Source organism: Mercenaria mercenaria, unplaced genomic scaffold, assembly GCF_021730395.1.
Source record: "Mercenaria mercenaria strain notata unplaced genomic scaffold, MADL_Memer_1 contig_1511, whole genome shotgun sequence".
In the NCBI taxonomy this organism is placed as follows: domain Eukaryota; kingdom Metazoa; phylum Mollusca; class Bivalvia; order Venerida; family Veneridae; genus Mercenaria; species Mercenaria mercenaria.
The window spans coordinates 4,041-17,462 of NW_026459490.1; the positions used below are offsets into that span (position 1 = coordinate 4,041).

At 38.4% G+C, this 13,422-nt stretch overlaps 1 protein-coding gene across 1 annotated transcript; it reads right to left on the bottom strand.

The window, feature by feature from the left end:
- Nucleotides 1–277: 277 nt before the first annotated feature.
- Nucleotides 278–11,021, bottom strand: LOC128551671 (solute carrier family 12 member 6-like; the record flags this gene model as incomplete). Its single annotated transcript, XM_053532570.1, has 4 exons — nucleotides 278–386; nucleotides 1,416–1,558; nucleotides 9,008–9,078; nucleotides 10,912–11,021. Coding segments are annotated over 4 exons (433 nt in total), but the record flags the coding sequence as incomplete, so codon positions are not given.
- Nucleotides 11,022–13,422: the final 2,401 nt, after the last annotated feature.

Below are 13,422 nucleotides of genomic sequence, written 5' to 3' on the forward strand. Positions count from 1 at the left end.
AAACAATGAAATATCATTTTTCAAGTAGGAGAAGTTGGTGAAAGAAAAAAAAGTATTTAGGTAAGAATATGCATATTAGATATTAGTCAACTAGACAATGTATGTAATGAAAGAAAATAGACAAATGTCATCATGGGTCCACTACTTTAAATGAAACAATTATCTCAACCGTCTCCTGATTTTCTAATATGACAACACCTACCACAAGAATTTCTATTGCTCCTATTATATACATGGAAGATGCAACTGTGGTCCCTAGATAAAACAGTATCCCTACAGCCCTCCAAACTCCGGTCCAAGGGCTCTGAGATCATGAAGTATGACCCTCCGGCAGGAACCACACCATTGGTTGCTATGGCACTCATTGAAATAGCGGTCAACAGTGTCTGAAAAATAAGAGAAGGGCAATTAAATTATTGAAAAATTCCATTTTATCTTAACTAGTCTGTTTTTAACCTTTAGCCTGCTGGCGGCAAATGATTCTGCCTTTGCGACCAGTGCAGACCAAGATCCGTGCAGGCTGATCATGGTCTGCACTGTTCGCTTAGTAAATTTTCAGTGAAAACCCCTTCAAATAATAAATGGTACTGCCCAAATTGAATGATGGACCAGTCAAGTTTTAGAAATTTAGCAGGCTAAAGGTTAATATACAAAATATTACCCTATTCTGATGATTCAACTCTGTATCAAGATGAAATAAACACCCAACACAGCTGAAAACTTATGGCACTGACATACTCTTAATATTGTTTCCACAGACAGACACATCACTTTTAAATGATATAAACTGAAACACCATCTTTAGCTTTATGGGGTTGTTTACAAAGTGTCAGGAAATTCAAAGATCATCTTTTGATCTAAAAGCATAAAACTCTCAAGACAGGCACTCTGCTGGGATTATATTTACTTCCAATGCACTGGAAGATTTATAAGTGAAAATTCTTTGAGAATAAATCATTCTGAGTGTTAATGTGTCAATATTTATCTTATGTAAGAACAGGAGAATATGAAAATTTTAAACCAAAAACACCAGCAAGAACATTAATGTGTTTGACAAACAACCAGTCCCTAGAAATGGCACAAGTCATATGACATGAAATAATATCATAAAGTTGAGCAGTTTCTGCAAAAGGTTTTCGTAACCAGTCTAGACTTAAAACATCAACAATGGAAGTGTGCTGTATGCAAAAATAAGGCCTGTACCTCAAAGGTCAAGGTCACATTTAGAGGTCAAAGCAATATACAATCCTTGTGTATATTGGAAAACATACAAAACATTCCATAATCTCATACTTGAATAAATCTCTTCGCTTGTATTTGTTCACTTCTTAAAAGTGTAGTGTCTCTAAGTGTGACCTTGACCCTTAAGTAGGACAAATGGTTACAAAGAAATTTAAATCCATCCACACACTTACGCAGCCACAGCAGACAAGGACTATAAGGAAGCCCTCTATCGCACCCGCCATACCCACTATCCATGTCATACGGATAAACAAAAGCACACCAAAGATATCTGTATACATGGCAGATACACACCAAGTAACGTCCCAAGCCGAGCCTGAAAGTATAGAATAATCAAATATTTCAGCAATTTAAAGTAGCCATAATAACACATCTATGGTCATCCTCCACCTTTGATTCATGTGGGGAAGTTGGTAGTTACCTGTGGAGAACAGGTCAGCACTGGTACAGAATCCAGGAAAACTGGTTAGGGTAACTGCTCGTAGTTACATAACCGAAACACTGTTGAAAAACAGCCCTAAACCCAAAACAAACAAACAAAACAAGCTCTCTTATGATTCAAGATTAAACGCAAGTACTTGTTTATGTATGGGTAGTACTAAATTTCTCCATAAAAATAATAACAAGAGCTGTCACAGGAGACAGTGCGCTCGACTATTTCCATGTTGAATAGTGAAACTGGGCACATTTAATGAAGCTGGAGCTGTCACTTGGGTGTTTAATGACTCCAACGTGGATGAAATATTGGATAATAGCTTGAGTCTGTGTCAAAAGTATTAAGTAATCAGAGAGATAAGAATCAAGTGTATCAAAACATTAAATATTAAGTATAATTCTTAGCAAAAAGGGGGCATAATTCATGAAATATTGGTGCAACAGTGATGCACCTTGTGTCATGCTGAATCAAAGCCATTTTGTAATAACTTGAGATATAGTGAAAATGCATCAAAATTAACCTTTAATTCTAAGTTAAAGCGGCATAATTCATGAAAAATTGGTGCCAGAGTTATGGACCTTGTGTCATATGATAAGGGTGATAAGGTGGAACAACTATTTTACGTTTGAATCAAATCCATTCAGTAATAACTGAGTTAGAGTGAAAGTGCATTAAAACTTTAACCTGAAATTGTAAGTAAAAAGGGAGATAATTCCTGAAATACTGGTGCAAGAGTTATGGACCTTGTGTCATATGATGTGGGTGATAAGATGGAACAACTATTTTAAGTTTGAATCAAATCCACTTAGTAATAATTGAGATAAAATGAAAGTGCACCAAAATTTAAACCTGAAATTCTAAGTAAAAAGGGGGGATAATTCATGAAATATTAGTGCCAGAGTTATTACCCTGTGCCATATGATGTGGGTGATGATGTTGAACAATGATTTTAAGCTTGAATCAAATCCATCTAGTAATAACTCAGATAAAGTGAAAGTACACCAAAACTTCAACCTGATTTGTTTGTTTGTTTGTTTTGGGTTTAACGCCGTTTTTCAACAGTATTTCAGTCATGTAACGGCGGGCAGTTAACCTAACCAGTGTTCCTGGATTCTGTACCAGTACAAACCTGTTCTCCGCAAGTAACTGCCAACTTCCCCACATGAATCAGAGGTGGAGGACTAATGATTTCAGACACAATGTCATTTATCAAATAGTCACGGAGAACATACGCCCCGCCCGAGGATCGAACTCGCGACCCCGCGATCCGTAGACCGACATTCTACCTACTGAGCTAAGCGGGCGGGTACTTAAACCTGAAATTCTAAGTAAAAAGGGGGGATAATTCATGAAATATTGGTGCCAGAGTTATGACCCTTGAGCCATATGATATGGGTGATGATGAGGAACAACTATTTTAAGTTTGAAGTAAATCCATCAAGTAATAACAAAGATAAAGAGAAAGTGCATCAAAACTTTAACCAAAGTGCGGACGCGGAACCCTTACGAAAATGAAATATGGAAACAAGCTGGCATTAAGCTGCAAGGTAACTGTCAATGATCTGGCAACAGTCTGTCAAAAAAAAAAGGTAACTGGAAATAATCTGACTCCGATATGGGAACAAACTTCCAAGAAAAAAAGTTTAGCTGAAAATAATATGGACACTATTTCCATATTATTTCCAGTTTCTGGGTATAATCTGCAAACTATATGACAATAAACTGGCTCATAACAATCAGCATGTAAACACACTGACAATATTGTCAGCTTGTTTCCAGTGTCTGGAAGAAATCTGGCTGGAAAATGGCAAGAAACTGGAAATAAAAAACATAATTTCTATAATCGAATTGAATGAGTACTGAGATACCAGCTTGCATACAAAAACTTAAGCCAAAAATGCTATGTGGAAAAAGGGGCTTAATTTTGGAAAAAGTATAGTTATGGGACCTGCTTAGTACATGTCAGGTCCTGACATTGAACAAGTGTGTAATTAGTATCAATCTATAATTCTGTGAAAAAAAAAAAAAAAAAAAAAAAGAAAACATAGGGGCATGTCCAATAACTTCTATTTTTGAATAATCGAGATAAAAATTACATAAGTGACAATATTGTATGGATTTTCTGTCTGTCTGACAGTACATTGGATATAAATTTACTCAGAGCAGATTCTGACAATGAACTGGCTACACAATGGCAATACACTGGCAATATACCCATCTTAGCAATTTTCACAGCAAAACAAATATTACAAGACACCATATCAAAATGGCTGAGTGTTGCATTTTTCCCTCCAAAACTATTTTCAGTTTTCAATAGTTTTCCAGCACTGATGGGCACATTGTAAAGGTACTTTTTCATCATTTTACAGTTACTTGTTTTCATTGTAACACAGATTCTGTCCGCAACAAGTATTTTTGCTAAACAGATGCAGAAATTTTAAAAGTCATGTGTTTTCGCTACCCTGTAAAATAAAACTTGCAGATTTACCATAATCTTTGTCAAATTTTTTTGGTTTCAATATCATTTATTGATAACTGAAATATTGCAAATCTTAATTGGTATTAAAATTGAGTCACAAGCAAATGAAGGTTTTAAGTCACATTAAAATTCATAATAAACATTAATAAGGATAATAGAAAAAAATATATTACTGACACTAAACTGGAAACAAACTTCCCATACACTGACAATGCTATGACAATACAATGGTAATAAAGACAATTTTCCTAGGGGGAAATAAAAAGAATTAGTAACACTGAGTAGTAAGTGATATATTGGGATTCTAGTCCATCTTTAGCTCAGTAGGTAGAGCGTCGATCTACGGATCATGGGGTCGCGAGTTCGATCTTAGGACGGTGCTTATGTTCTCCGTGACTATTTGATAAATGACACTGTGTCTGAAATCATTAGTCATCCACCTCTGATTCATGTGGGGAAGTTGGCAGTTACTTACAGAGAACAGGTTTATACTGGTACAGAATTCAGGAACACTGGTTAGGTTAACTGCCCCCTGTTACATGACTGAAATACTGTTGAAAAACAGCATTAAACCCAAAACAAACAAACAAAACTAGTCCATCTGCAACACTAATGTATACCCGCTGTTACATGACTGAAATACTGTTGAAAAACGGCGTTAAAACCCAAAACAAAAAAACACTAATGTATAAGTGCTCATAACTTTGTACTGCATAAAGGAATTTAGTTAAAACTTTAAATAATGATAGTTTGCTAAAGTGTTTCTCTTGTCCATATAAGAGAGCCTGGCATGTTGTGAATGACTATACACTGACAATACAATGTTAACACACTGGCAATATGCCAGTGTGTTGTCAGAACAATATTTCCAGTTGACTGGCTGTGCACTGACAATACAAGGACAACAGACTGGAAAGTCCAAAAAGCCGCTTGTTGTCAGTTGTGTATCCAGTGTGGTGCCATATTGACATAGCATACCAGTTTGTTGCCAGATTGTTGTCAGTGTTTATTTCCAGATACCTCTATATAATTTAGCTCCTTCAAATAGTTTTATATGAAAAATCAATGAAAGTTTGTTAAAACGTCATTACAAACATCACTGACAACAAACTGTATATAAACTGACAGCAGACTGGAAGTTAAATTTTACAGCTGGTTTTCAGGTCTGGAAATCAGCTGACAAGCACATGGACACATGATGGTTATTCAGTGGCAACACACTGGATCAGTTTATTGTCAGCTCTGGAAATAGGCTGGCAAGTAACTGGATTTAAGAGTATTATTGACTGGAAACACACTGGACATAAACTGACCACACACTGACAACAGGGAAGGTTTTTCATAAGGGAAGGACGCCGATGCCGGGTCGAGTAGGATAGCTCTCCATACTTCGTATAGTCGAGCTAAAAATCTACCGAAAATTGTCAAAATCTGCATAGTGTTGAACTTCTGATATTGGTTTGCCCAAGTTTATTTTGAATGTGTAAGGGTAAATTGTGTAAACAAGTCACAGTGTTCTGTAATTTTGACACCCCAGACACATAATGTACCTTCATCACTTACATGATATGATTAATTAACAGGAGACTACTATTTCTAAGAAAAAAAAATCTGGTTTTATCCACCTTGCCAACAGATGTAATTAAGTGCATTTCTATCACACATCAGCAATTAAAACAGGTGGTATATGAAACAGCACTCATTTGTACTTAATGTGACAGAATTGTCTATAGATCATTCCTATTTGAAGCTTTCACGCGTCTCAATCTCTAATGGTAGTGAAACAGGAGTAGCAGCAGCATTTTAAGGTATCCAGATGTACAATAAGCTGCAACCTAATCATCTAAAAACCTCCTTGTCCCTTTTAACTTCAATCTCTTTCATAAATTTTGTCATTAACAAATCTATTAACAGCATATTTTGGTAATCAAAAAAGCAAAACAGGTTGGACTTTAGGTCACAATTATGTTCAAGAAAGAGCTGTCCGTAAGACAGCGCGCTCGACGTTTCCTCAGCGCCTGACTCTGATCACAGCTTTGCCAGTGAAAATAAGTCCAAGTAAAAAGGGACATTAACTTCTGGCAAAATTCAAAAAGTTGAACGGGGTCTGCGTATAGACTTTGGTAGCAAATATCTATTCGGAGTTTCACCAAGTCAAAAAGCTTGAGGAGATAGTGGACTGTAATCAAAATGTTAACTAACATGAGCTGTCAATAAGGTGACAAATGCCCGGCAGCACCTTGACCTTGACCTGGAGACCTTGACCGTTGATGGGTGACCCCAAAGTCAATGAGGGTCGTGTACTCAATAAGTACTATTAGCACGTGAAGGTTGAAGGTACGGCATGCAGGGTTCGCGAGTAAGGGCCTCAGTGCAAAAAGTTAACGTTGGCCCCTGTGACCATGACTTTTGACCGGTGACCCCAAAAGTTAGTAGGGGTCGTGTACTGAATAAGTACTATCAGCATGTGAATTTGAAGGTCCTGGTGCAGTGGTTCGCGAGTAAAGGCCTTCCATGCAAAAAGTGAACGCGTGGCACCTGTCACTTGACCTTGACCAGGGACCCCAAAGTTATTAGGGGTCAATGTACTCAATAAGTACTAGCCAGCATGTGGGAAAATTTGGAAGGTCCTGGGTGCAGTGGTTGTCGCGAGTAAAGGGCCATCATGCAAAAGTTAACGTTGGCCCCTGTGACCTTGACTTTTGCCCTGTGACCCCAAGGTCAGGGGGGGGTGTGTGTACTTCGATGAGTACTAATCAGCATGTGGGGAAGTTTGGGAAGGGCCTGGTGCAGTGGTGGCGCGAGGAAAATGCCGTCATGCAAAAAGTTAACGTGGTCCCCTGTGACCTTGACCGTTGACTTGTGACCGCCAAAGGTCCAGAGGGGTCGTGTACTCAAAGAAAGTACTAGCAGCATGTGAAGTTTGAAGGTCCTGGTGCATGTGGTTCGCGAGTAAAGTGCCTTCATACAAACAGGTAACGTTGTGACTAACGAACAAACGGACAGTGAAAACAATATGCCTCCCGTCGGGGCATAAAATCTAAGTTTAAAAGGGGCATAATTCTGGTCAAAATTTCAAATCAGGAGTTAGGTGATGGGTGCTTCTCCCCGTGTAGACGTTGATAGAAAATAACTATTTGATGTTTCAAGTCAAAAGCTTAATAGTAACAGAGATATATGTCTGTTATATATCAAAAGTGATTAAACAAAATTCTAAGTAAAAAGGGCATAAGTTGTCAAAATTCATATCAGATTGTAGTGGGGAGTTGTTTCTCCTGTGTAGACTGTGAGGTAAAGAACTTATCTAAGTTTCAAGCAAGAACTGTTGATATACCGGAGAGATTGACCTTTATCAAAAACTTTAACCAAAATTCTAAGTTACAAAGGGGCATAATTCTGTCAAAATTCAAACCAGAGGTATGGTGATTGTTTCTCCTGGTGTAAGACTTGGATAGTAAAATAACTTATGTTAAGTTTCAAGTCATAGCTTAGACATACAGAGCTATTTGACTTTATCAAAAACTTTAACCCACAGCAACGCCAAACACGGAACGCCGACACCGGGCGAGTGCAATGAGCTCTACTTTTTCTTCGTAAAGCCAGCTAATAATAGTCCTGCCCACACTTTAAAGTAATAAAGTGTGTAAAACAAATGACCGAAAAGCAACTGGGAAGGGCGGGCCAGGGGTCCCATTTGAATAGGCAAACAAAGCGAAAATGAAGTAATTTTAAATCAAGAAGGCTATACACATTTAAATTTGAAGAAAATGTAAAAGCCTTGTGGTAGAGCGGGCGCGCTGGGGACTGAACAAATCTCCATATGACCGGACCGCAATCTCTCAGTTCTTGGCACTGCTGTCAGCACCATTAGCTGTATTCAGGTTCCCTATTACTTAGCATCTTTAAGGACAGATTCCGTGGTCCTGGAGAGGTGGTTTAAGATGTCACAGCAAGACAAACAAGAGTCAGGCCACAACATGTCGCGGTAGACAGCGAGCAGCATTCAGCATAATTATGCACACCTGGGTAGTTCCAATGAGTTTGTGTAAGCCAGATGAAGGGGCATAATAGACCATATGCGAACGGGACAACATTACTGTCTAGATTCTAAACTTCATTCATAACCGATAGGATTTTTAACTAAGGCAAAAAAGGACAGAAGTTCTCCATCACCCCGAACATGCGTATTGTGGGTGCCAAGCATAAGTAGATCCCAGACTAAATTAGTATTTAATCTGTATTAATCCGGCTGCCTTGGGTTTTGGGTTTTTGTCTGAACGTCCCTGAGTCTTGATAAAACTCCAGATAATTTCCATATGTTGAGTGACCTGGCAAGGGGTTGTTTGCAGACAGCATATCATCATTTAGTTGGAAAAAGTTGGCAGTGTGATTCAATTCGCACACAGGCTGAGATATATCAATCCTCCGCGGAGGAAATCAGACTGATTTTGTTCATACTTTCAGGAACGGCCAGAATTATCGTTCAGACAGGCTGTTTGTTCAAGTTTACATCACAATGCTACCTGATAGAACCACTGATCTTCAGCAAGCAAGTTGGATAGTTTTTCTAACCTCCAAATCAAAGCGGGGCTTGAACCAACGGGGGTGAGAGGCAAGTAATTCCTGACTTCAACAACCAAAGAGGCCCCTAATCTCAAACAGTCCTCAAGGTGACTCAGTGGTTCTGGAGAGTAAAATACCAGACTACAAAGCCATTGTTGCATGTTTGGTAAATAGTCTAGAAAATCTTTATGTCATCCATTTGACATAAAACAGAAGCAGACACCATCTTTTAAAGTACAGGTCTAAACAAGACAATCCGCAAACGCAAACAAACACACATGAAATACTCTCCAAGAATTTTTCCAAACAATCAGTATCATAGCTAATTACTACTTGTGTTTTTGACGGAGGCGCACATCTGAAAGCAACAAAGAGGCGTGGGGAGACAACAAGATAATGTGTACAGAAAGGCATACAGCAACAAGGGAACTCTGGGGTGACTGTTCAAGATACAATGACATAATTTGGAGAACAAAGAGAATGTTCCCAGATATATAGGCAGGGCACGCAAACACTCTGCAAGACATATTTTAGCTCGGGGAACCACAGAAGTTAGAAAGCAAAAACTTGGGTGGAACCCACACGTGGAGAAAGCAACAACTTGGGTGGAACCACACCTTTAGAAAGCCACCAACTTGGGGGAACCACACACTTTAGAAATCCAGCAAGCTGGAGTAGAATGACCACGTTGAAAGCAGTCAGCTTGGGTGGAAACACAGACACGTTAAGTTAGGCAAAAGTATGGGCTGGAAACAACACACTTTGAAACATCAATCTGCTTGGTGGAACAACACACTTTGGTAAGCAACAAGTGGGGCTGGACCACACACTTGAAAAGCCATCTGCTAGGTGGAAACATACACTTTTGGAAAAAGCAATTTGCTTGTGAGTGGAACCATACACTTTGGAAAGCAGTCTGCGTGGTTGAACCATGGCACTTTGGAAATCAATCTCTTGGTGGAACTATACACTTTGAAAAGGCAATCTGGCTGGGGGGGAACCTTACACGTTGGACAAAGCATCTGCGTGGGTGGAACCATACACTGTGGAAAAGCAGTCTCTGGGTGAACCATCCTCTTCCAAAAGCCTGCCTTTTGGGGGAACTACATACTTTGGAAAAGCAGTCTGCTGTGGATGGAACCTCACACTTTAGAAAAGCAATCCTGCTTGGGTGAACATACACCTTGGGAAAAGCAATCTACATGGGTGGAACCACACACTTTTGAAAGCCACAGCTTGGTGGAACCACATACTTTGGAAAGCAGCACCTTGATGAAACCACAAACTTCAGAAAGCCAACAGTTTTGGTTTTGGAGCCACTTGTTGGTCAGAACTGCACACTTTTGAAAACCAGCAGCTGGGATGGACAACAAGGCTTTGAAAGACAAGAGCTGAGGTGAATCCACACACTTTGGAAATCTAGCAGCTTGTGTGGAATTACTCAATTTGGCAAGCCAGCACTGGAACAGAACCACACACTTTGTAAAGCCAGCTGCTTTGGTGAAACCACAAAGTCTGGAAGGCACACGCTGAGTGTGGAACCACACACTTTGGAAAGCAAGCAGCTGGGGTGGAACTACACACACTGGAAAGCCACCGGACGTTTGGAACCAACACACTTAGGAAAGCAAGCAGCTTAGGTGGAACTAAGACTTTGGAAAGCAGCAGCGGGGGGGGGGGGGGGGAAGACACAGACTTGGAAAGCCCGCAGCTGAGGTTGAACCACATACTTGTAGAAAGCAAGCCAGCTGGATGAACTACACACACTGAAAGCTAGCAGCTTGGTGAAACCACAAACTTGGGAAAGCCAACAGCTTGTGGTGAAAAGAAAGAACACACGTGGACGGGCGTGGGTTGCGGGTTATAACCAAGAGTTGAACCTTGTTTCTGGTTTGTGATTGTAAATCCAGAAGTTAATTGTCCACGTAATTCAAATAGAAAGTGAAGAGTTCCATTTTGTTTTCTGTTTTTTGCTTTTTACTTCAAGAAATGCCATGAAGCGTGACAGATGTATAATTTGTATGAATAATGAAGTTGTTAGGTCGGGATTCATTAAACATTTTATAGTCAACAAGTTCCACTTTCTGCATATAAATAACCGTTAATGGACAGGTGTTAACCAAAAGTTTGTTTTCCATAACCTCTACCAGACAATTTGTAGCTATTTTACGGTTACAGGTAAAATTATTACCTGGCTGTGGCGTTTTTTCTCTCGCTTGGAATAGGGGGTTCTAGTCCTGCATGTAAATTGCCCAGTCGGTTGAGAAGAGCTGATATTTTACCCTGATGGTGAATGTCTTCCTGCAAACAAAAAACGACCTTTTTAGTTTTTAATTAACTGAAATACTGGTATATTAATTAAGCCGAAACTGCTAATTTGGGCATACGTAAGGGGACTAAACAAAGTCTGCTTGATTTACTGTTTTAAGGGAGGTCTGCTGGATTAAACTGTCTAAATGTGGCCTACTTGATTAACTGCATAAATTAGGCCACCTGACTACCTCATATTTGGGGGTGATGACAAAGACAAATCTAGAATCATTTGTCCTTCTGCTGCATGTAGGATAGTTGTGAATTACTTGCAAAGACAATTTGCACAGAAACAAGAAAACTACTTTAAATTTTTGATTCACCTTTTACACAAACACTTTTTTTCTATATAAGACAATGCTTTCACATTAATGTCTTTCTAAAAGTTACTATTCAATTTTTAAATTTCCTTCAATTAAAATTTTTCATAAAAAAGCAATTTTTGGATTCCATTTCAAAAATTTAGCATCCTTTTTTAGATTTTCAAGTTGATCAATTATTATTAAGCTTTCTGCAATCTTCAATAAGCATCTATCCAAAATTTTTGTTATCAAGTTAGGAAATATCCATCAGGGAGAAGTTGTTTGTATTTTTCACTCTACTGACCTCTACATGCAGTCACACTAAAACATGAAACTGAAAAGGTCCATCCAAGGATGCTATGGGTAAGTCAATAGAAATCCTTTCAAGATGTTGATCAATTTTTCTTTTTCTATTTCTACTCCTCCCGACACAATGGGGCAGCAAAGCGAAACCATTTGATCAAAACTGACAGAGGTCCTTGTAATAAATATTATTTCTACAACCAACTTTGATGACCATCTATTAAGTCCCTTCATGAACAGAATCTGCTTAAGTCTTTCTTTTAGTTTGTTTTTTTTCAAAATTTAACACTGTTTTTTCAGTTAGTAACCGTGGGCAGAAAACCTTACCAGTGTTCCTGATTCTGTACAGTCTTAACCAGTGTTCTCCGCAAGTAGCTGCAAATTTCCCTACAAAATAAAGGGTGGGGGAAAAAAATGATTTCTGACCCAAGGCTTTTATAAAATTTGGAAAAGGGAGAACATCCCCCCTTTCCCGGACCCCAACCAGGACTCTACGATCCATAGTTTGGGCGCTCCCCCTATTGGGGGGAAGGGGGCGGGCTGGGGTTTTCTTCTTTCTTTTTTTTTTTTGGGGGGGGGGGGGGGGTGGTATCTCAAATTTTTTTAAGGGGGGCAAGAAGGAACCATTTAAATTTTAATTGAGATGGGCCCAAATACAAATAGGCGGTAGCCCCATTATTTCCGAAACACAACAAGCAAAACCTTTTGAATAAATCTGAAGAGGACCATGCAGGATGCTACAGGCCAATTTTGGGGTGTTTTTTTTGGGCCCAAAATTTTTTACGGGAGTTTTTTTAAAAAAAAATTTGGATGCAGGAAAACTCAGATTTTTTTGCGGAGCCGGAACATCTACCTAAACAAATCCCTTACACTAAAAAAGGGGGGGGGTTTAAGGCGATTGAAAAAAGCCGAAATTTAAACAAAAGGAAAAAACAGTCAAAAATTTGGCATTTTCCCTGACCACCATTACCTAAACTAGAACGTCACAGGAGTGACTCATACCCCCACCATAGGGGCTTCCAGGAAAAGGAAACCCCGAAAGAAACTTAAAATATTTTGGAGTATTTTCTTTCCTGGTTTCCACATAAAGTACTACAGTATAATACTATTTAAAATAATACTAGTAAATATAAAAAAATTTCCAAATTTTAGAGATACACAAAAAGTGAATAAAAAAAGGGTTGTCTTGCCGACCCATGTTACCACAAAAAAAATTTTTTTTACTTTTTACATAGCCCTTATTAAAAAAAGTTAAAAAATACCTAAAATTAAAAACTAAAAAAATTTTTTTAAAAAAAGACTAATTCATGGGAAAATTTTAAGGGGGAAAAAACCCCAGTACAAAAGTTAAAAAAAGGGTACTTCCCTTGGGGTCAAAAACCCAAACAGAATGAGATATAGTGAAAAATACATCAAAAATTTTCCTTAAATTCTAAGAAAAGGGGGCACAACAAAAAAAATTAGTGTCAGAGGTTTTCAAACCCTTTTGTCACATGATGTGGTGTGGGGGTGGGAAAAATCTATTTTTAATTTTGAATCAAATCCATTCAGTAGTAACTGGGATATAGTGAAAAACATCAAAATTAACCTTAAATTCAAGTAAAAAGGGGCATAATTCATGAAAAAAATTTTGGGAGAGGGATGCACCTTGTTCACCTGAAAGTGGGTAAAGAGGGGGAACATTTTGTTTTAAGTTTGGAAAATTTTAAAAAATTTCCCCCCCTTTTGGGAATAATTGAATATAGTGAAAATACATCAAAATAAACCTTAAATTTTTAAAATAAAAG